The sequence below is a fragment of the Kryptolebias marmoratus genome, linkage group LG1 (assembly GCF_001649575.2).
Source record: "Kryptolebias marmoratus isolate JLee-2015 linkage group LG1, ASM164957v2, whole genome shotgun sequence".
In the NCBI taxonomy this organism is placed as follows: domain Eukaryota; kingdom Metazoa; phylum Chordata; class Actinopteri; order Cyprinodontiformes; family Rivulidae; genus Kryptolebias; species Kryptolebias marmoratus.
In genome coordinates this window covers 24,705,208-24,725,084 of record NC_051430.1, presented here as the reverse complement: position 1 = coordinate 24,725,084, position 19,877 = coordinate 24,705,208, and the positions used below count along the sequence as shown (strand labels likewise).

At 39.4% G+C, this 19,877-nt stretch overlaps 2 protein-coding genes across 3 annotated transcripts in view; one reads left to right on the top strand and one right to left on the bottom strand.

The window, feature by feature from the left end:
• The window catches only part of pi4kab (phosphatidylinositol 4-kinase, catalytic, alpha b), a 27,363-nt gene extending 7,670 nt beyond the window's left edge, over window positions 1-19,693 (bottom strand). Inside the window, exons 1-41 of one of the 2 annotated variants that reach the window (XM_017412362.3) lie at window positions 19,539-19,693; window positions 17,793-17,909; window positions 16,971-17,064; window positions 16,569-16,657; window positions 16,404-16,476; window positions 16,053-16,315; window positions 15,848-15,914; window positions 15,058-15,206; window positions 14,891-14,956; window positions 14,703-14,799; window positions 14,409-14,600; window positions 14,180-14,280; window positions 13,923-14,052; window positions 13,125-13,254; window positions 12,936-13,031; window positions 12,652-12,835; window positions 12,125-12,228; window positions 11,692-11,860; window positions 11,539-11,589; window positions 7,526-7,634; window positions 7,064-7,200; window positions 6,833-6,966; window positions 6,632-6,714; window positions 6,475-6,545; window positions 6,224-6,348; window positions 6,056-6,137; window positions 5,824-5,907; window positions 5,490-5,579; window positions 5,184-5,303; window positions 4,328-4,342; window positions 4,085-4,177; window positions 3,844-4,000; window positions 3,608-3,735; window positions 3,312-3,470; window positions 2,259-2,410; window positions 2,048-2,155; window positions 1,830-1,957; window positions 1,380-1,538; window positions 1,188-1,267; window positions 854-1,053; window positions 382-472 (exon numbers count right to left, since the gene is read on the bottom strand). In XM_017412362.3, the coding sequence (XP_017267851.1) occupies window positions 382-472; window positions 854-1,053; window positions 1,188-1,267; window positions 1,380-1,538; window positions 1,830-1,957; window positions 2,048-2,155; window positions 2,259-2,410; window positions 3,312-3,470; window positions 3,608-3,735; window positions 3,844-4,000; window positions 4,085-4,177; window positions 4,328-4,342; window positions 5,184-5,303; window positions 5,490-5,579; window positions 5,824-5,907; window positions 6,056-6,137; window positions 6,224-6,348; window positions 6,475-6,545; window positions 6,632-6,714; window positions 6,833-6,966; window positions 7,064-7,200; window positions 7,526-7,634; window positions 11,539-11,589; window positions 11,692-11,860; window positions 12,125-12,228; window positions 12,652-12,835; window positions 12,936-13,031; window positions 13,125-13,254; window positions 13,923-14,052; window positions 14,180-14,280; window positions 14,409-14,600; window positions 14,703-14,799; window positions 14,891-14,956; window positions 15,058-15,206; window positions 15,848-15,914; window positions 16,053-16,315; window positions 16,404-16,476; window positions 16,569-16,657; window positions 16,971-17,064; window positions 17,793-17,909; window positions 19,539-19,637 (4,776 nt within the window). In that variant the 5' untranslated portion in view covers window positions 19,638-19,693. The remainder of the gene's footprint in view (window positions 1-381; window positions 473-853; window positions 1,054-1,187; window positions 1,268-1,379; window positions 1,539-1,829; window positions 1,958-2,047; window positions 2,156-2,258; window positions 2,411-3,311; window positions 3,471-3,607; window positions 3,736-3,843; window positions 4,001-4,084; window positions 4,178-4,327; window positions 4,343-5,183; window positions 5,304-5,489; window positions 5,580-5,823; window positions 5,908-6,055; window positions 6,138-6,223; window positions 6,349-6,474; window positions 6,546-6,631; window positions 6,715-6,832; window positions 6,967-7,063; window positions 7,201-7,525; window positions 7,635-11,538; window positions 11,590-11,691; window positions 11,861-12,124; window positions 12,229-12,651; window positions 12,836-12,935; window positions 13,032-13,124; window positions 13,255-13,922; window positions 14,053-14,179; window positions 14,281-14,408; window positions 14,601-14,702; window positions 14,800-14,890; window positions 14,957-15,057; window positions 15,207-15,847; window positions 15,915-16,052; window positions 16,316-16,403; window positions 16,477-16,568; window positions 16,658-16,970; window positions 17,065-17,792; window positions 17,910-19,538) is intronic. The other variant, XM_017412363.3, reaches the window with a different exon arrangement.
• serpind1 (serpin peptidase inhibitor, clade D (heparin cofactor), member 1) lies at window positions 7,945-11,843 on the top strand. Its single transcript, XM_017412364.3, has 7 exons — window positions 7,945-8,039; window positions 8,202-8,465; window positions 8,697-9,340; window positions 9,424-9,572; window positions 9,691-9,815; window positions 10,370-10,514; window positions 10,597-11,843. The coding sequence occupies exons 2-7, from the start codon at window positions 8,203-8,205 to the stop codon at window positions 10,786-10,788; spliced, it is 1,518 nt and encodes a 505-aa protein (XP_017267853.1). The 5' UTR covers window positions 7,945-8,039; window position 8,202; the 3' UTR covers window positions 10,789-11,843.
• Window positions 19,694-19,877: the final 184 nt, after the last annotated feature.

Here is a 19,877-nt window from a genome sequence, read left to right as displayed (position 1 = left end):
TGTTTTTTTAATGAGAAATATTTGCCCCTCTAAACAATTCTGTTAATAGATAAGTCATTATTTACGGAGACGCAGGGGGAACCGTATCTGATGGGGGAACGCGGCTCGACGTAACAGCAGCAACTCGAGCACATTACTGCCCCCTATATGTCAAGAGGACAAATAACACCTTTTCTGGTCAAATTGCCAACCCGCCACAGTGGCGTGTGTGTTGATCAAATTCACCCGCCACAAATATTTACCCGCATTTGGCCGGTGGCGGGTGCTAATTTCCACCTCTGCTTATATCTGAAAGAAAATCTTCGGTCCTCTACGCATCCTTTATAATCAATGACCAGAGATGTATTTTTTATTCTTCGTAGCGTGTGGTGCGGAGCTCACCTTGACTGCCTCAGGAACGTCACACACAGCAGCTGGATCCATTCGCACCAGACGTGTCACCTCAGACACAATAGACTCAGTGTTTTTAAATCTAAAAACCAAAACCAAATTATTCAGATATTCAAAACAACAGGTTCAGCCCAAATATGTCAGAGTTTGGGGGTTAGACCATTTATTGGTAAATAAGGTACACACATTTGATAAAAAGATCAACTCAGTGTGGTGTAGTTTATCGTACTGACAGAAGGAGCTAATGTTATAAAATAAAGTGATATTGTGTCCCATTTTAAACTAAATGGATAAAAGCCCAAACTACCAGAAACATTGTTAGGTTACTTCCTCCTGTAACAGAATTGGGTGAAAATTTTATTCTAAAAACTGGAAATTATTATCTAATAAATATTAAAAAAAAAAAAAACATTTAAAGTTAAAAACCGACACAACTTGTAATGTTTGTTGCTTCGCTGCGTACCTGGCAGGCAGCTGCAGGGCGAGGTAAGGAGCTATGCTCCAGGCCAGGTTGACGTTGTCTTTCCACTGTTTTTCTGTCAGGCTGATGTATTTGGACCTCCAGTTAGCGATACTGGTCTCCACCGATTGCTCCGTTGTAATAGCAAGCTCCTGGGTGGATAACGGGTTGTACCATATTGTCAGCCGCTCAATCTCACTGGCCTGAAGAGGAACACACAGGTGGGAAACTGAAATTCCATTGAGAAGATCTAAAAGGTGTACATGTAGGTGTCTGCATTGTTTACTTTACTATTATATCATTAGTAATGTGAAACGTTGTGGAAACAGATAAATACCAGTAAAGCCAGTAACAGAGTCCTGCGTTTCATGTAATATTTGTGCAGCTGGGAGCCTCGGTTGCTTTTCTTAGAAAGCCCTAAAACAATACAGAAGCCACATATATATAAACTACAAGCTTGTTTCACTTGAGAATGAAAAGCAGATAGAAGTTAATTGTGCAAAGTTTTTCTTAAGAGTCCGTGTTTCACCTGACTTCTTGGAAAGCGTGGACATGCCAGAGGAGAGAGGGTAGGTGTTGATCCATCCCTGAGGAATCTGCTGCCTCTGGCCTACAGCCACATCCAGACTGCTGCGGCTGTCTGCCACCGCCATCACAGACAGGCTGTTCACAGACATGTCCTGGGGATCTGAACAATAAAAAAATAATATTAGTCTACCTAACAGGGGACCTTAACAATAATTATAAAAATCTAAAATTAAAAATAAAAGTTAAGATACCAAATATGCATGAAAACAGTGTGAAAATGTTACTTTAATAGAATGAAAAGACACTTTATTGATCCTCTACAGGGAAATCAGTTAATTAATTAAAATGTATATTTTCAATAATTTTTCATAATTTTAAATGTAAATTCTCAGCTTGGGTTGGTGAGCTTTTCTCTTTTTGTTGGAAGACTTGAATTTTCTAACTCGTTTACCTGGTGGCACCAGCTGAAAAGCATTCAGGTACTTCTTGTCAGACTGCAGACAGGTGTAGAACTTGATCATTATAGAGATGTCTTCTCTCAGCCTTTGATCTGCCTGAGTGGGAAATCTGGGAGCCACACTAAACAAAAAAAGAAACAATGATTATGAACCGAGAGACAACGAGTACAGCTTTCTAGTCTGCTCACAAAAAAAAAGGATTTTTCTTTACCTAAAGTAGTCAAAAGCCGTGGAATAGATCTTCTCTCGAAGCACGTTTCTGATGGTGGTGTTTGTCACAACATCAGCATGCAGCAGAGTCAAACCCAGAGTCAGGAGTCTGAAATAAAGACCAGGATATTTAAGATTAGATTATTTTAATATTTCTCACTGCTGTTCAGTGCATTATTAAACCACATTGCTTTAATGACTGAAAATGACACCTGAATCTTGGTCCAATGGCAGCGACGTGCCGGTTTAGGCTGCTTTTGGGTCCTCCGACGCTGAGAGAGAGAGATCTCTGCAAAATGGAAATGAAAATCTCCACCTGGTCCGAGCTGCTGTATTTGGCTATTTCAAACCTCTGCACAAGAAACTGAAGGGAGAAAAGGAAAAAAATAAAAAAGTTATGCAAGGTTTGTTCTTTGTCTGTTAGGGCAAATATGACCAAAATGGATTTTGGCTTCCTCCCAAATTGGACTTTTCATATGGACACCATTAAGACAATTCTTCGAAGGGTATTGACTTCCCGGAAAGAAGAATCAGATTACGGTGCAAATGACAGGATGATGCTCTCACTCAAAGTTTGCCACTTACCGTAATTGAAAATGCTCTCTTCTTACAAATAAAGTTCAAGAAAATGCTAAGAGTCGGACAGCTGGTTTAGAAGTTTTAAAAGGGGGTTTCCAAAGGCATGAAGTGAATTTTGAATGATAAACTCCCCTCAAATACATAAAGCAGACTAGACCTAAAATTGCAAATGAGATGCAGAAAACTTGACGTCCAGACTTAAAATGTTTTATAACACAACTCAATAATAAGGAATTATAGAAATAATAACCATATAATTTAAAAAATGAGATGTTTTAAAAAACATTTTTTAAATGTAAACAAGTAAAAATGAGACTACAAATTGATGGGAAGTCCTTCAAGTAACAGCATGTAGAAAGAAGATATAAACACATGACATTAAGTTCTATGATCTTTGATTTCTACAGTTTTTAATTAGTCTCAAAGTAACATGAAATGACAATAAAGTAGTGGTGTCCAATCCTGGTCCTGGAGGACCACCATCCTGCATGTTTTAGATGTTTCTCTGCTCTCCAAGTTCTGCAGAAACCCGTTAATCACCCAGTCATTCAAATCAGATGAGTCAAAGCAGAGAAAAGTCTAAAACATGCAGAATAGCGGCCCTCCAGAACCAGGATTGGACTCCGCAGCAATAAAGTAACAAAATCTAAAACTGGATCAATAGTTGATGACTGTGTGTCACTGACCTCTATCCAGAGGAGGTGAGGTATGACATCAGGAGCACAGGGTGCTGGCTGACTTTCCTCTGAGACCGCCAGGGGGCCGGCCTCAACCGTAGCCTCCGAAAACAAACCCATCTTCAGCTCCACGGTCATCTGCCACGCTCCTGCCATCTCCCGCATGAACTAGGAATTAAAAAAAAAAAAAAAAGACAATAAGCACTGATCTATCTGCCATCGTGTAATACATCAAAAGATTTTCAACATTCCTATAAACACGTTGTTTATAACACTTTAGGAATAAATGTCATAAATATACGTACTGGCACTTCGACTCCATTGTGTGCAGCGAGAAGCCATTCCCAGCAGGCTATCGCTGTTTCCATGCCATGTTCTGAAAACATCTTCAGTGGAGACCAACACAGATGGTGCAGCAGCTGTGGATCACAGTCTGAAAGACAACGGATCATTAAAATAACCAATAGGAAAAAAGCAAATTACACTATATATTAGAATAATTATTATTTCTATAAATAACGGAGCCAGAATGAGTAGTCACTTTTGGTCGTTATTAGTAGGGCGGCCATCTTGAACATTGCTTGAGTGAAGCCTTCCGGGTCTTTTCTGTCAAGAGCGCTGGTCATCTGATGGATCATCAACTTGTTGAGGTTGGACTGGCTGTTAGTCGCCTCCGAGAACTGGATCATACCGGCCACCTAAACAGCACACAGACAGACCGGTGTCTCGTTCCGTTTGCAGGACGTCTCACGGAGCGCAGCATGATTAAGAACTAGCTGTACCTCTCCTGTGTAACGGTTTCGTAAGTTGAGAGAAGCCATGAAGTTGGAGTAGTCCTTCTTCACACATGCTGGTCTCTCTGTCAGCTGAGTGGTCTAAACAGAAAATACAGTTATGGTAACACCTGGGGCCAAACAGTCAAAAAACCTGGAAAGTAAGATACAAAGCTGCACAGTAACACGTCTGGATATACTGAAGGTATAATGCCTGAGTCCTGTCTCTCAGTATTTAATGTGGAGACCAACCTGTGGAAAAGCAGCCTATGGTTGGCCGCACGGTGGAGGACAGCATCAGCATAACGAGTTAGCCAAATGGACAATCAGCCAATCAACCCACCCGTCCATTGCAGGTAAGTTACGATGTAACCAGCAAATCCGTAAACCAGCCAAGCAACCACGTAGGTAGTTTGGTGCCATTAAATAAAGACAAAATACAACAAATGAAGCAAATAAAGAGACAGATATAGCAGAACGCAAGCCCAAGAACATACTACAAGAAATGCACAGCAAGCAAAATAACTTCACAGACTAGTAAGCATGCACACACAAGACATACAGTACTCTTAACAACCAGATAACTACAATCCAGTTGTTCAAAGAGTTACTGTACAGAGTTCATACAGAATTAAACAGATCTGTATGGAAAACATAAACACACTTTTGATCAGTAATAACAAAACTGCAAAGCAGCTACGATAACAACGCATTTGCTGTGTTAAAAAAAAGCCTTTAATGTTGGACATGTGTTAATGAGCGTTATAATCAATAACCCAAAGCCTTTGATTTAGTCTTTTAGCTTTAAAGTGTGTAAAAATGCTTTTCATGTTTCAGAACACTTCTTCAAAGTAAAAAAAATAAAAAACATTAGCAGTGCTGTTCACTTCTTCATTTTTAAAGTGTCTGACTGTCCTTTATTACTTTATTATGCTATTTTGAAATTGACTTAAATATGATTGGTGGATAGAATTAAGAAATTTCAACTTCCAATTCATTTGGTACACCACTTTATTTAAACTGAAGTCTTAATCTCAGGTAATAGTAAGTGAAAAGAAGTGACAGGGTTTGTGTGCAGGCATGCATATTGTGTGTGTGTGTGACTCACGCCCAGTGTAGTGCTCTGCCTGTTGTAGCCAGCGAAGTGCAGGATGCTCTCTGTGGCCATGGCGAGGCCAGTGTGCTGGGACAGTCCTGACACCCAGATCTGATGCTTGTTCAGGTACTCCTGCAACCGAATGACAATAAGAAAATTAAACAAATCTGACAAACATTTACTGTCAAACAAATGTTTCAGTAAAAAAAAATATATATATATATATATATATATATATAAATTAGAGGTTGCTACAAATACAACTTAAATATACTACGTTTAATATTTTAATAGAAATCCCTGAAACAAGAAACAGACCTGTAGGTGGGACTTCGTTACAGAAGGGGCCCATTTCATTGCTTCCTTTAATATCTCACCACAGCGAGCCGCAAAGTCCTTTACTATGCTCTGTAATGGAACAGACATGTTACACTTCCTTATTAAAAACAGAAAGAATCCCTGATATTTTCATTAAATTCCAAAAAAAACTACTTTTTTTCTTGTTTATTTCAATGACACGAAACAGTTTAAAATAATTACAACTGAACTCTGAGTAAGAGAATTAAGACGGGTAAAATGAGGTCCACTGCATTCAAAACTGATACCATGCTGCCCTCTAGTGGATATAAATGTGTGAACAATCCAAACTCACCTCTCGAGCTTCATATGTATCAGGAACAGTGATTCGGTAAGGGGTGTCTGGAATGTCGTAGTACGGCTGATCTTTGTGAATGTCCTACATGAATGAAAAAAATCTGTTGCAGATTAATCTATTTAAACACTTCTCAGAGATTTAAATATAAACTGCTCTATTTTAAACTACAAATTGTCCACCCTCTTAAAGTAATTTCAATCTAACGATCCATTTTTTAAACACTACTTACAGCACTTAGAGACAATGAGAGTGTCTGCAAAATATCTAGCATGGTCTTCAACACTCGACCACTCCACAGAAGATGGGGGAATCTGAGGGAAATAAAAAACACAAAAATTCAGAAACAAGCTACAAGCCAATTAGATAATTGACAATTGACCGCCTGCCTGCTACTCACGTCTCGGCCAAACCGGAGAGGTATTTGTCGGCCACTCTGCGGATCCTCTTGTGGGTGTGGTTGAAGTTGATCAACAAGAATTGAGCGTGGCGTTCCAGTTCTTCTTCGTGTTCTTTAGTTTTAGGCTAAAAAAATAAAAAGACAAAAACACTAATTTTATCACCTGGTTCTGAAGAAGTAAATGTTGACCAATTAAATATTAAGACCTTCACATATTTCTTGCTATTATTCCATGCAACTATGCTACCTACCTTTTCAGCCATCATCTGGAGGAAGACATCAAAAACCTTATCACCAACACAAATAATGCACTGCAGCATACCTGCAAGCAATAAAACAGAACTTGAGAAATAAGTGGCTGATGAATATCTTACCCAAAGTAGTTCAGGTAGTCAATAAAACCCTCACCTGATTTATCTTTTTGGATTGCTTTGTCTTCATAGTACCGAAACATGACCTGAAACCTGTCAGAATCGTTGGACCGAAGCATCCTAACAGAACACAAGCAAAATAAAGATATTAAACAGCTGCTGATTTTAAGATATCAGGGAATCCTTTGAGACAAAACAAAGGAAATGTCAGCAGATTTGTCGTGGCACTTGAGCTGACCTCATGTACTCTAACCGGTAGACAGAGAGCAGGTACGTGGACATGGCAAAGTCGAGTTTATTAATCAGGGCAGATCCTTCAGGAGGGGGGTCAAGGAGGTTACTGATGGTTCCCCGCAGTTCATTCAGCTCAGCCTGGAGGACGAGATACACAATCTAACAACCTGGTGCTGCAATTTCAAACAGTTTTAAGTAAAAACAAAAGATCAAATCAAGGTATTTAGCACTGTACCGGCGTCACCGTGTCATTTTTCAGAGCTGAGTTGTACTGCAGTTCAGAGCGAAGAGGTTCTCCGCTGGGAAAGGTGAGGAGGGGAGACTTGGTGGCAATCTCACACACACCTTCATACCACTCCTCTGGCCAAAGCCCTGAAAGGACAAAATATACATCAAGAAATGGACCTGTTGGTGCACAAATATCTTTAATCTAAACAGGTTAAAACAACATAAATTCAACTACTATTATATGCTCTATTTAAGAATTTTATCATTTAAGATATGTTACCCAAAATGAAAGTTTTTACCATTTCCTGATTTATCATGAACTTTTCATGCGGTTTAGGGAATCAAAGGCCACTAAAGCAAACTTAGGACATTAATCTATCAGCTCCGACTGAGTTTATATAAGGTAGAGAGAGGTGCTGAACCTTTCACAAATATGAGAAACACCAAAATGAGCTCATTTCTGACTCACCTGATCCTTCCACAGCAAAACCCATGACCACAGAATACAACCAGAAGTCCCTGAAGAGCTTCTGGAGACGAGGCTTGGCCTCTTTGATTGGTGGAAGCCGTCTGGTCAACTGCAAGATTTAAAAAAATAATTAAGAAAATTTTGAGCGAATAATACTCAGTTGCATAACTTAGAACAATCTTAAAACTTATTATCAACAAAGGACCAAATGGTAACTTCTTTGAACCTAAATGGCTCAGTTCTTCATAGACAGGTTTGCAGACAGAATAGATGTAAAATATAAAAAAAGGTTGGAAAAGATTTGTTAGAAGACAAAATGATTAGTAATTACAATGAAATATTCTTTAGAGAGATGAGCTGAACTGTGAAGAGTTAAGGATTTTAGTCAGTCAGCGAACTTTTTGGACTGTTTGATCAGGTCTATTTGTTTTAAGAGAAGCACACATCAAAGTTCAGTTTTGTAGTCTTAGTCCTACAAACTGAAGCAACAAACTTCCCACAAGGCAAAGCAAAGGTAAGAGATTTAAAAGACCTTCCAGAGAGACTTTGTGTCTTTAACCACTGAAAAGACTATTTTATTTGCTTTATCAGAATGTTGTTTAATCAGTTCTCAGAAAAACAGCAATCGGATTGACAGTTATACTAAATTGTCCTTTTGTTCTGCTTCTGTCTTCAGGATGTGGGTCATCACAATCATTTCTGTGGCCTGTCTGTTGGCCAGTCCATCCCTGGCTGGCATCAAAGACCTCAGCACTCACTTCAGTGACCCCAAACCAAACCCCAGAGGCTTAGAACCAGGCGCTGAAGTGGATGTAGAGGCCATTCCCCTGGAGTTCCACAAAGAAAACACTGTCACTAACGACCTTGTTTTCGACGGCTTTGAGGATGAAGATTATATTGATTTTGATAAGATCCTGGCTGCAGGCAGTGATGATTACATGTAAGTTTGAATGGTTTTGACTGTCTTGGATTTGTATAAAATTTAATGTTGAGAAAATAACTTGAAACAGTGGGCCTAAGTCAGATTGAATTTAACATTTGAAATGATTTTAAACTTATTTAATGCAAATATTAACAAAATACAAGAAACCAGGTGTTTAAAAGCTAAATTACGAAACAAAGCTTGATTCAACTTTAACGATTAGATGATGAAATAATGAATTGTTTTCAGTGAGGGGGATGAGATCGATGAGATAGCCACACCAGCGCCTGACATCGACATCTTCGCTGAACCGTCCGATCCAAAGATTCGCCGAGCCAGACTCTTACGGCTCTTCCACGGTCGATCTCGCCTTCAGCGCCTCAACATCGTGAATGCTCACTTTGGGTTTAACCTGTACCGAAGTCTTCGTAACGAAGTAAACCAGACTGACAACATCCTGCTAGCACCTGCTGGAATCTCCATCGCCATGGGGATGATGTCTTTAGGAGCGGGATCTGAAACTCACGATCAGATCTACAAAGCTTTGGGATTCGCCGACTTTGTTAACGCTAGCCATCATTACGAAAACGCGACGGTGCATAAGCTCTTCAGGAAGCTGACCCACAGGCTTTTCAGGAGGAACTTTGGTTACACGCTCCGATCTGTAAATGATGTCTACATAAAGAAAAATGTCTCCATCAAAGACACCTTCCGTGCAGAAACAAAATCTTACTACTTTGCCGAGCCGCAGTCCGTCGACTTCAGAGAGCCAGCCTTCCTGAACAAGGCCAACCGTCGCATAGAAAAACTGACCAAGGGGCTGATCAGGGAACCACTGAAGAGTGTGGATCCAAACATGGTACTGATGCTACTTAACTACCTGTACTTCAAAGGTGAGTGCAAATACAAACTGACAGCACTGTTTATGACTTGTATGTCATGATGAGTCTTTGGTCATATTTGCTTGAATAAACAGGGACGTGGGAACAGAAATTCCCAAAAGAAATGACTTACTACAGATACTTCCGAGTTAACGAAAAGACAAATGTGCGTGTGCCAATGATGACGAACAAGGCGAACTACCTGGCAGCCGCCGACCACGAACTGGAATGTGATGTCCTACAGGTGGGTGGTTTTACTCTGATATTAAGGCTAAAAGCTAAAAAGGGTAAAAAGCAAAGAATTTCAGATACTGATCCAAGTTCAGGCCAACTGAGCAGCATAATAAACCTTTTTCCTTCAGCTCCCGTACACAGGAAGCATCAGTATGCTCATTGCTTTGCCAAGGAAGATCACTGGGATGAGAACCTTGGAGCAAGAGATCTCACCAACGGTTGTCAACAAGTGGCTCAAAAACATGACGAACAGGTCAGCAGCACCCCCACAACACACAAGTAAATACAGCTGCTAAGAGTCGTTTGTAAATCCTTTGTAATTTGCATATTTACTGCTTTTGCCAACTATAAAATGCAGTCTGAAATAATAAAGTTACAGTTATAAAAAGACAGATATCAAACTCAATAAATAGTTGTACCCTAATCTATAGCAATAAAAAAAAACTTAGGATGAAAAAAGTAAGCTAACTTTTGAATTAAGTAACTCGTAGAAACTGCTTTAGCAGCTTCTACCCTCATAGGATATCTCCTGCATCAATCAAGAAACTGTTACAAAGAAGTTCACAGACTTTCTGAAACATCAGCATGTTTAAGTAAAATACAACTGCAAATGTGTCTTATTAGAATGGTCATAAGGTTTGTCTATAAATGTGAAACCTTCTTACAAGTATTTTGAGTGATCGATTTTAAAATCATGGTATCAACAAAGGGTTCCCAAAATATTTACTTCAAGTTGTAGCTGAGAAAGAACAACTTCATTAATGAGGTTTATAACTTTAAATAACACTATTGTTTACCTCCCCTCAGGACTCGTGAGGTCTCGTTACCTCGGTTCAAACTGGAGCAAAACTACGACCTGATTGAAAATCTGAAGAAAATGGGCCTCACTGACATCTCCCAGGAGAGTGGAGATTTCAGTAGAATGACTTCAGAAAAAGTCACCATGAACTGGGTGAGTAAGACTCAATCACTGAGAAGAAACAAACGCTGCAAGCTCCTACTTTCTTCTGATTCCCGCTGATCTTGCTGCACAGCTGAAGCACCAGGGAACCATCACTGTGAATGAAGAGGGAACAGAAGCTGCTGCTCTGACCCAAGTGGGCTTCATGCCACTCTCCTCTCAGATCCGCTTCGTTGTGGACCACCCATTCCTCTTCCTGATCTACGAGCACCGCACTGACTGCCTCATCTTCATGGGCCGGGTAGTGAATCCCTCACAGAACTGAACAGTTACACTATCCATGACAAAATTCATGTCTGGTTATAAAGTCCTGAATTTAAATCAAAATTACAGAACAGCAGACACTCTACTGACTTAATATACTTGAAGTCTTTGGGTGTTTGAGTGAATTTAGACTCTTAGTGAACATTTAAACTGAGTTCTATTGCTTAAAGTGCTGAGTTTGTCTGTCTGACTCACTGTTAATGTTTCATCATTTGCAACAAGATTAGTGGGGAAGTGTGCAAAACATAACATTATGTAACAGCTTTTACTCTAATGCTGTAGTGTGATAATGTCAAAGAAAATGGATGACCAATAATGACAATGATAATAAAAATATATACAGCAGACAAAGGTTTAGGTGAATAAAAATGACATTTGTTATATTACATTTTTTCTTTTACAATGCAGCTTATTACAAAAATGTTACTCAGTTTGTTTTATATCTTACTCTGTAAATGATTAATAATAATTTTATGTCAGATAGATAAAAACTGGCCTACGATATGCAAAACGATCTGATTCTACATTAAAGCGTGCTGAAAGAAATGAAATGCAGAAGCATTCAGCAGTGAAAGGGTAACAGATGTCCGTGTCTGTGTGCAGCAGCTGACTGAATAAATATTTGTTAATATAGTTAAAACCTAACCAACACTTTGAATTCATCTCAAACGCTTGTGTAGATCATTCCACTGTGTTTGCGTTGGTATTTGTTACAAAGGAAACAAACATCAGCTGCCCCTAATGAACTCACCACAGCAATCACTGGAATAAGAACTCCAAGGTTTCCGGCACTACTAGATGCCTGGGGAGAAATTAGACAAAAGAAAACACAATTAACGTTTTAAAAACATGGCTGTTATGAACTTCCTGTTGTGTTTGGGTGTTTGCGCAGCGGAGCACGTACCTTCAGCGCCGGTCCCTTGTCGGAGGCCCTCTCGCTTGCTCTTTTTCCTTCCAGGCCCAGTTGGACAAACAGCTCTAAAAGGTTCACCAGCAGTTCGTCCACCAGCTGCTCCCCCTGCAGGTTGGCCGCGATGTTGGCCAAAGCATTGATCACGGCCAGAGAGCAGTGTCTGGAATGGAAACACCACAGCAGGAGACGGGGAACCATTAAAGTGTTCATAAATATACACATAACAGATGTTTAATATTAACTGTGTTTAACTGAACATCGCTGTAATAATGTGAGCATAAATAACAGTTTTAAATGTCCTCTCAACTGGATTGTCTTTTTTATCCCATTCATACATCATCTAAATTGCTTCAGTGTTAAATATGCATTTTTATCCCTTTATACATTTGGTAATAAAATTCTTATCTCAACAGCAGATGCTGACCTGTAACCATGATCTCTGTAGTCTTTGGTGGCGGAGTAGACCACTGAGCTGGCTTTCACGCTGATCTGCTGAAACAGATTCCACACCTCCTGGTAGATGTATAGCTACAAGACAAAATAAATAAGGGGGTAACGTTCTATTCAGCAAGCTGTACGTCTATTTATAGTCTTTAAATGTAACTTATCACAATCAAGACTGACAAGCTGTCAAAGGACACCTCATTAAATCCCACTCATTTGTCAACTTGAATGCTGGAACATGGTCTTTGTGTGCATCGTGCTGAGCAAGTGAGCAACAGTCAGAAAACAGTAATAATGTGTCATTTGATATAAGAAAAGAGATACTTTGGCCCTATTTAGGTGACAATATATAACCCAGTTTTATGTATTCATATCCGTTTTTGAACAAAGACAGAGTCTGTTCCTTTCTAACTCTTCTGTGAGTTAAACTATTGTAACCACATTCAAATATAAAGAACTGAAGTACTGTGCTCTAGTTTGGTGTAATCGCCGAGGATTTGTACTTACGTTTCCTGTAATGACCATACAGCCCAGCTGGTCTACAATGAGTATATCCAGCTGTGATGGAGGCTGGCAGAACTTTTGTTGAAGGATTTGCAAAATGTGCTCCATGACTTTAGGAGTGTCTCTCAAAGCTACTGCAATATGACCAAGTGCTCGAATGTTGTGATCTGGAATCAGATGAGCATCCCTGGCAGAAAGACAAGATATATTTTTAAAACTCTTCATCTGAGTCATCTGAACTTGGATATAATCTGGGTGGCTGAATGGCCTAATTGTATTTTTCCTACTTTTCATTCTCCTGTGAAATGTACAGACGGTTGGACAGACTGGCTAAAAAAGCCTCTACAATCACTTGGTCCATCGTCAAACCAGCTTTCAGACATCTGATAGAGGAGAGAACGAGGATGAAAATTAAAAACCCTTCATTCTAAAAAAATATTTGACTGCAGCTGTGCTTAAGAGTGAATATAGCCAACCTGCAGATGTTGTCAATAGAAATGTCTCTGAGCTGCTCGTACATGGAGGGCTGGTCCTTCTTACTGGGCAGCACGTTGACAGTTGACTGAGAATGCTCATTTGTCACGTTTATCCTTATTTCTCCTGTGCCTTTAAAAAAAAAAGACAACAGAACATAAAATCCTACATACAATTATGCACAGAAAGTAGAAATAGCGGAGTGCATTTCTAAATGTAAAGAGCACATTTTAAATATAGGAAGTAAACAGTCAGTTCCCCCTGAGCATAGAGCAGAAAAAATAAATAAATCAGCAATTTGAATCTCACCCACACTTGTCTGAATCTGTAGCTCTTCAGATTAATGATTGATAACTCAGATGTGACAGTAAGTCATTTTATTATTAATCATATCAATCTTGTTTTATTGACTTTCAGCTGCAGATATTTGTGCTTCTCTTTGCATGCAGAATAAAACCTTTAAATTTTGGGGCTAGACGGGAAAACGTCATTATAAATGTCCATATTTTATTGGATTTTTTTTTGTCAAACTTCAAAACTTTATGGCTAGTTTGTGATTAAATTGTGTGCCAGTATTTTCTAGCAGAAGTTGTAGGTTCACTTCAGTTCTGATACAGTAAATAAATTACTGGTGTTAACACTGAACACTCTTTTTGTTAGTAAATAAAACTTGCCTGAATAATATTTTCGTATTGTCTATTCTGTATTTTAGAACCAAGAAACACTTTTTACGACAACAGAAGCTTTGAATATCTCACTTCAGAGGTGAATTTGAAGTAATGAGTATTGACTGTGTGTACCTGTGTTGTACTGGCTGTGATATTTGTAGAGTTTTATCAGAACTGGGGAAGGAACCACCAAAAAATCCCTGAGAGAGGTTGTGGCAGAGTGAGCAACAACCGGAAACCTCTCACACAGACGACCCAGACCCTGAGACACAGGAGACAATCCAAAAAATAAATAAAATTATTATTTAATGTCTGTTTAATAAATAACCAAAGCGTCACTTCTGCTGGACAAATATTGTTCTTATTGGTGATTTTTTTTTGTATCCTACCTGTAGGCAACAAATCAGCAACGGCATATGAGCAATGATGACTTTACTGGAGGTTTTTGACTGAAGCTTCTCGGACAGTTTTGTGCACAAATTCTCAGCTCCTGACCAAAAATAAAAAAACAACCAAGTAGCAAAAGTGAGATGTGTAGAACAAATTAATGCATTTAAGCCTCTTTGCCATAATAACGCCTGAACAAACAGCACGGCTCCCTTAGATACAATCGATTACCTTGCTCATCTTTGACGGCCCACACCATGAGGTCCACGCAGGCAGCGTTGGCTTGACAGCGCAGCTTGAGGGGGCTCTGTTCCCCTGTCAGCACCCCTGTGTCGTGCAGTACCCGCTGCAGCTCCGACTGACTGCTGCTGAACTGCTCCAGAACAAAGTCATGAACTTCTCGCACGAATGCTGGCTGCACGGCTGAAAGGAGAGAGTGACAGTTTGACAGGCTAGTATTTACATTTGACTAAAAAAGAAGGAAAATTTAAAAAATTGTTTGACTTTAGAGCATATATGCTTCACCTTTCATGTTGTAAAGTGTGTCCCGCAGCATTTTGAACACACACACATAGAGAGGGTCACTGAAGGTTTTGTAATAGAGGTTGATTCCAGGATTAGACTTTATGACAAACAAAAACAGAAAAAAAAAAAACATTTAAACCTAAATTTTAATTTCCAATGTTTTGTACACACAGCGGCTGTTTATTCACCTCTGCAAGTTCTGTCATGGTGGCGTCCAGAGTTTTCAAAAAAGACTCGGAGACAAAGTTTTTCACCTGTAAATCAACAAAACACAGGACAAGAAGTAGAGATTGCATTTACAGGATGGAACTGAACAGAAATCAAATCTTAGAGAACGTGGAGCGAGTCACCGCACCATGCCAAGGAGCTGTCGGAGCAGATCAACAGGCACCTCCACCTCATTTTCACCAGCTCCCATAAAAAGAGGAGACACTGAGAAACTGGAGCTGACAGTGGAGAAATAGTAGTCGGGGTCTACTGTGCTGCTGTCTGGAAGATATGCACCTGAGAATAAAGGGGCCAGAAAACAAAACACGCATTAAGTGGGATGAAATACAACTGTTTGGTTCTATTTTAATTGGCAAAGTCACATATCCAATAAATAAGGATGATGCTTTATCAGTAAACTACACTTTAGTCTGCTAGTATTTAATATTTGTCTAAAGATCGGAGATCTTTTCTGTTTATCTGTAGATCACAGAGGCAGAATAATCAAGATTTTGATACAAACAAAAAAATAAATAAAGAAGAGCTTAGTCAAACAGATGAACTAAAACTATCTTAATGAAAAAACTGGAAGCCAACAATTAAAGTGACAGCTCTGTTGAAACTTGAGTAAATAGGATGTCAGTCAGGCCATGTTATCACAATATTTTCACTACATTTATAGAAAGAGGCTGTGTAATAAAAAAAAAGACAGTTGCCATTTCAAATTGATGTTTAAGATGCACCAAGAAAAACCTATTTTGTTTGACAGTTTCTTTTTTAAGCTGTATCACAGCACATATGACACATGTCGGCTGTTTTTCTCTTGAAAACATAAATTTGCAAGTCCAAAGTTCTTACAAGATCTTGATGCTCATGCTGGCAAGATGTTGGTTCAAGTTTAAAAAATTTCAAAGGAGTGTGTGTTTCTTGACTTTTACCTTCAAAGTAATGTGGACCCGGCACCGTGGGAGAGCAGGGTGAGTGGCCTGCTGGGTCTGTGGACACCTACGACGCAGCACGTTACACAACACTTTAAATCAGCAGCACAACATGACAATCCATTGAAAGGTTGCATATCTTTAAAAGTGACTACGATGCACCCTCCTGTGGCTTTTTTTAGAGCATAATAAAAGACAGACCAACCTGCGTAGAGGAATCCAGGTTGGTTCCGGTGCGTCGGCGCAGCGTGTCGCTCTGGCACACTGTGAGCAGCGAGGACGGCAGAATAGAACGAAAGTCGTTGAAGGATCTGCGTCGAACGCCTTCGTTTTCCTCTGTGACGCAGCGGGCCTGAGGCAAATCCTTGGGGAACAACTTGGACAACAAGGCTTCCTCTGTGTTGCTGTAGCGGCCAAACGCTCGAGTCATGCCGATCAGACTGGGGACAATGTACCTGCACAGGAAGACTGCAGACAAGAGAGCAGCCGTGAAGCTATTTTCATTTTAATATCTGGAAAGGTGATGGCACACAGTTTTACATAATTGTGTATATACTTTTGTCATGATTATCAGGTGTCTGGCAAATCTCTTGTAGTGCTTGCATGACATCCAGTATGGTGTTCAAAATCTGTAGACAAAGCAAAAGAAAGAATAAATTAAGTTTTTTTTTAATTCACCCAAACTAAATAAACGTATATAATCACTGCTTTCTCAGCTGACCTCTAGTCGGGAGCCTGGATCTCTCTGAGCCACATCTGACAGAAGTGTTACAAGACAGAAACTGAAGTTTTCTGCAACTGGAAGAAATTCTGTAAAAAAAAAAAAAAAAATAGACAAGATTACATGAAATTTAAACCAGGTTGTGCAGAACAGGGGAAAAAAATACAAAAATTTAAAAAGCAGACAAAGTTAATACTGAGAAGAATAACTGTCAGAATGGGAAAGTGTTTTATTCAAATGTCAAATCTGGTCAAAAAAGAACAAACTGTGGGTCATGGCATTTCATACGCTTAATTAGTACTGTTAAGACTGAACAAAATGTGAACTTAGCCGACTACTGCCACATGCAAATAGAGGTTATTGTAAACCAAAAGACCTCCAATATAAGAGGATTTCACCTACCTTTTCCTTTCTTTCCAAAGCCTTCTTCGATCCACTGAACCCGAGGCAGCCCTCTCAAAAGGCTCAGCAAGTATGGAACAAGTATGTCTTTGTGCTGCAAGAGTAAAGCACATTATGGCACAGATACACTTTGCAGCATTTTATGGGTCTAACAAGCTCTGAAAACTCAAAACTCTAACGCTTAAATAAGTTGAACAGTCGAAAAAGGATCAGTGACAAAGACATTAATGTAGGACAAGTAAAGCTCTCATCTCTTCCCAATCAGACGGCAGAGAAGATTTCCACTCCGTGTCTCAGTGTGATGAGTTTAGAGGCTTATGCGTTCAACCAAATGTCTAATCGCCATCTTAATCAGATTAGCAGAATGAGCTTATTATAGTGATATGCAGTAATGGAGTCGTGTGAGAGTCTGGGAGCAAAAAGTGGACTAATAGTAGCAGTATGACACTTTTATTTAATTGAAGTTATATCACAGGACAAGTTAGTTTCTGAATATTTGAGCTGCTTTATGTTTGTTTCACAAAAAATAATGCACAACTAAAAGTCAGATCTTTTCTTCTCTTTAATTAAAATTGAAGAGACATTAAATGAAAGTCATTTGAGAGGTCAAACATTCCTCTCTCGTAGTGGCTTACTCACTTTGCTGTCATCTTTATGAACATACTTAAAAATGAATAAATGTTTGCCCGCACTAAAAATATACACGCAGTGTGTCTTGAAAGCTAAAAGCAGACTATTGCAGCATCAGGTCATATTGTGTTAAGTACAGGAAAAGCTTGACATTACTTAAAAACCACCATGTTGACGTGACTCAACACCCACCTGCAAGCCAGACTCTACCAGAAACACGGCGAGAGCAATAACAGCATCTCTGCGACGCACGTCTAAAGTGAACGCACCACGGACTTCCACCGGACACATGCATTGTAGCCTCTGGACCTAAAAGAACACAAACAGATAAATATAATATAAACAGAAATGCACACAGCTTGGACAACATGAGGATTTACTGAACAAATAACTATTAGAAAAACAGTGCAGCGATTCATTTGTTTCAGCTCATAGGAAGCTGATGCAGTGAGTAGCTATTTCCTAAATAAAACATATTAAAAGATGCATTCTGTGGTTGTGGAAAAAAATGTTGATATGTTTCAGAAAGCTCTAACCCTAACCCATTAATAAAACCAGGAAGTATAGCCGTAAGGAGAACATTTTTTTATTTCAATAATAATGACTGAAAATCACTTACAAATATTTGTTGAAATCAAAACCAAACATGAAAACTGTAAAAACACAGGAAATTTTATTTGTGAAAATGTTTCTGAATGCATAAAAGCAAACAGAAGCTAATGTATTTGGGCTAAACAGTTGTGTGGATTTAGGAAAACCACCAGTAAGGCTAGTAAAATAAAAAAATAAAAAACTTAACTTTAACAGGGTTGAAGACTTGAGTCTAAGGCAACACAAGTCTTTTCAGAGTGATGGGCACATCAGGGTAAGGAGAATGACAAATAAAGTAACGCACTCATTACGCCTAGGGCCGTCCATACAGGCTTGCGGGGACAGCATTGTGATCAGCTGGTCTTGTCTAGTCTGGGTTCATCAATGTTACATGCCCACAAAGTCAAAAAACAGGTCAGCTGGCAACCTAAATATAATGACTGGGTTTTTCCATCAATAGATGTTGTTCGCCTTCTCTGATAAAACAGGCCTGAAAATGGCATGATTTGGAAGAAACTAACTGTGAAAGAGTAGTTCCTGTTCGTACATGAACCAGTCATCACAGATGACGGGCCTTCTCTTATTGAAAGAGATCATACAAGCGTGTACAACAATAATCAAAACTAAAGACAGTCAAACGAAATAAAGCTTGTAATGTTTTCTAATCTTCATTTAAAAGATTAGATAAATAATCCTATCATAATACAACTGATCTTACCCAGAGTTCAGCTGTGTCCTATTTTACAGCACCTTCATAGCCCTATATTTACTTCTTCTTTTTATTGAGAAGTTAAGTTTTCAGGTTTGTTAATGTGTTAGACATTCAGCCCACAAACAAAGAGTGGAAATGGGAATTCTGTCACTGCTAAATACAACACATATAATGGCAGTGTATGATTAGTTGATTCATCTCACTAATATTTCCTCTGTGGACAAATAAAAGCCTTTAAGGGACCTTAATTCTCCTGCCTTCAGGTTGAAACAGGTCAGTAAGTGTACAACCAGCCTGAACACACAATGATCCTTTCAATCATCAGTAAACCTGTTTGACTGCAGGGCTGTGATGCAGGCAGGCACCCCACAAGAACCTAAAACATTTTCCCTCTCCACGGACCCCCTTTTTTCTCCTTTTTACGCAAAAAACACGACCACTAAACACCCCCGAGTCGTTTATTCCTAATAATGACGCACACAAAACTGCCAAACATTACCTTTGCTCACTCGCCTGTGGTCAAAATAAGACACCGCCTGCGTGCGGAAGCGAAACGCCACCCTCGGAACACCAGCGCTCATTATTGTTACTAACTTAGCTAATTAATCAATGTATATGTTCTTCTTTTTACTCACCTTCTCGACCGGGGCAGGACGGTGGGCAGCTAGAGAGCGGGCCAGCGAAAGAACCGTGTTGAAATAAAACCCTCTCGTACTGCCTCCCATTAAAGACATGTTTACCTCCACATCGAGCCTGCGGAATGAATTCAACAAGCAGCAGCCGAGCAGCGGCAGCTAGCGCTGGGGAAGCCGCAGCTCTGACGCGGCCAGTCTCGGCTATGGCTTGAAATAGCTTATGTAAAACTGATTTTATTTACTTTTTTTCATTAAAAATGACACTAAATTAAAAAAAATTAAACGAGAAGTCCGTCAGTATCGTTTTCATGTTTTTATAAGTTTCTGTATGCGTTTTTC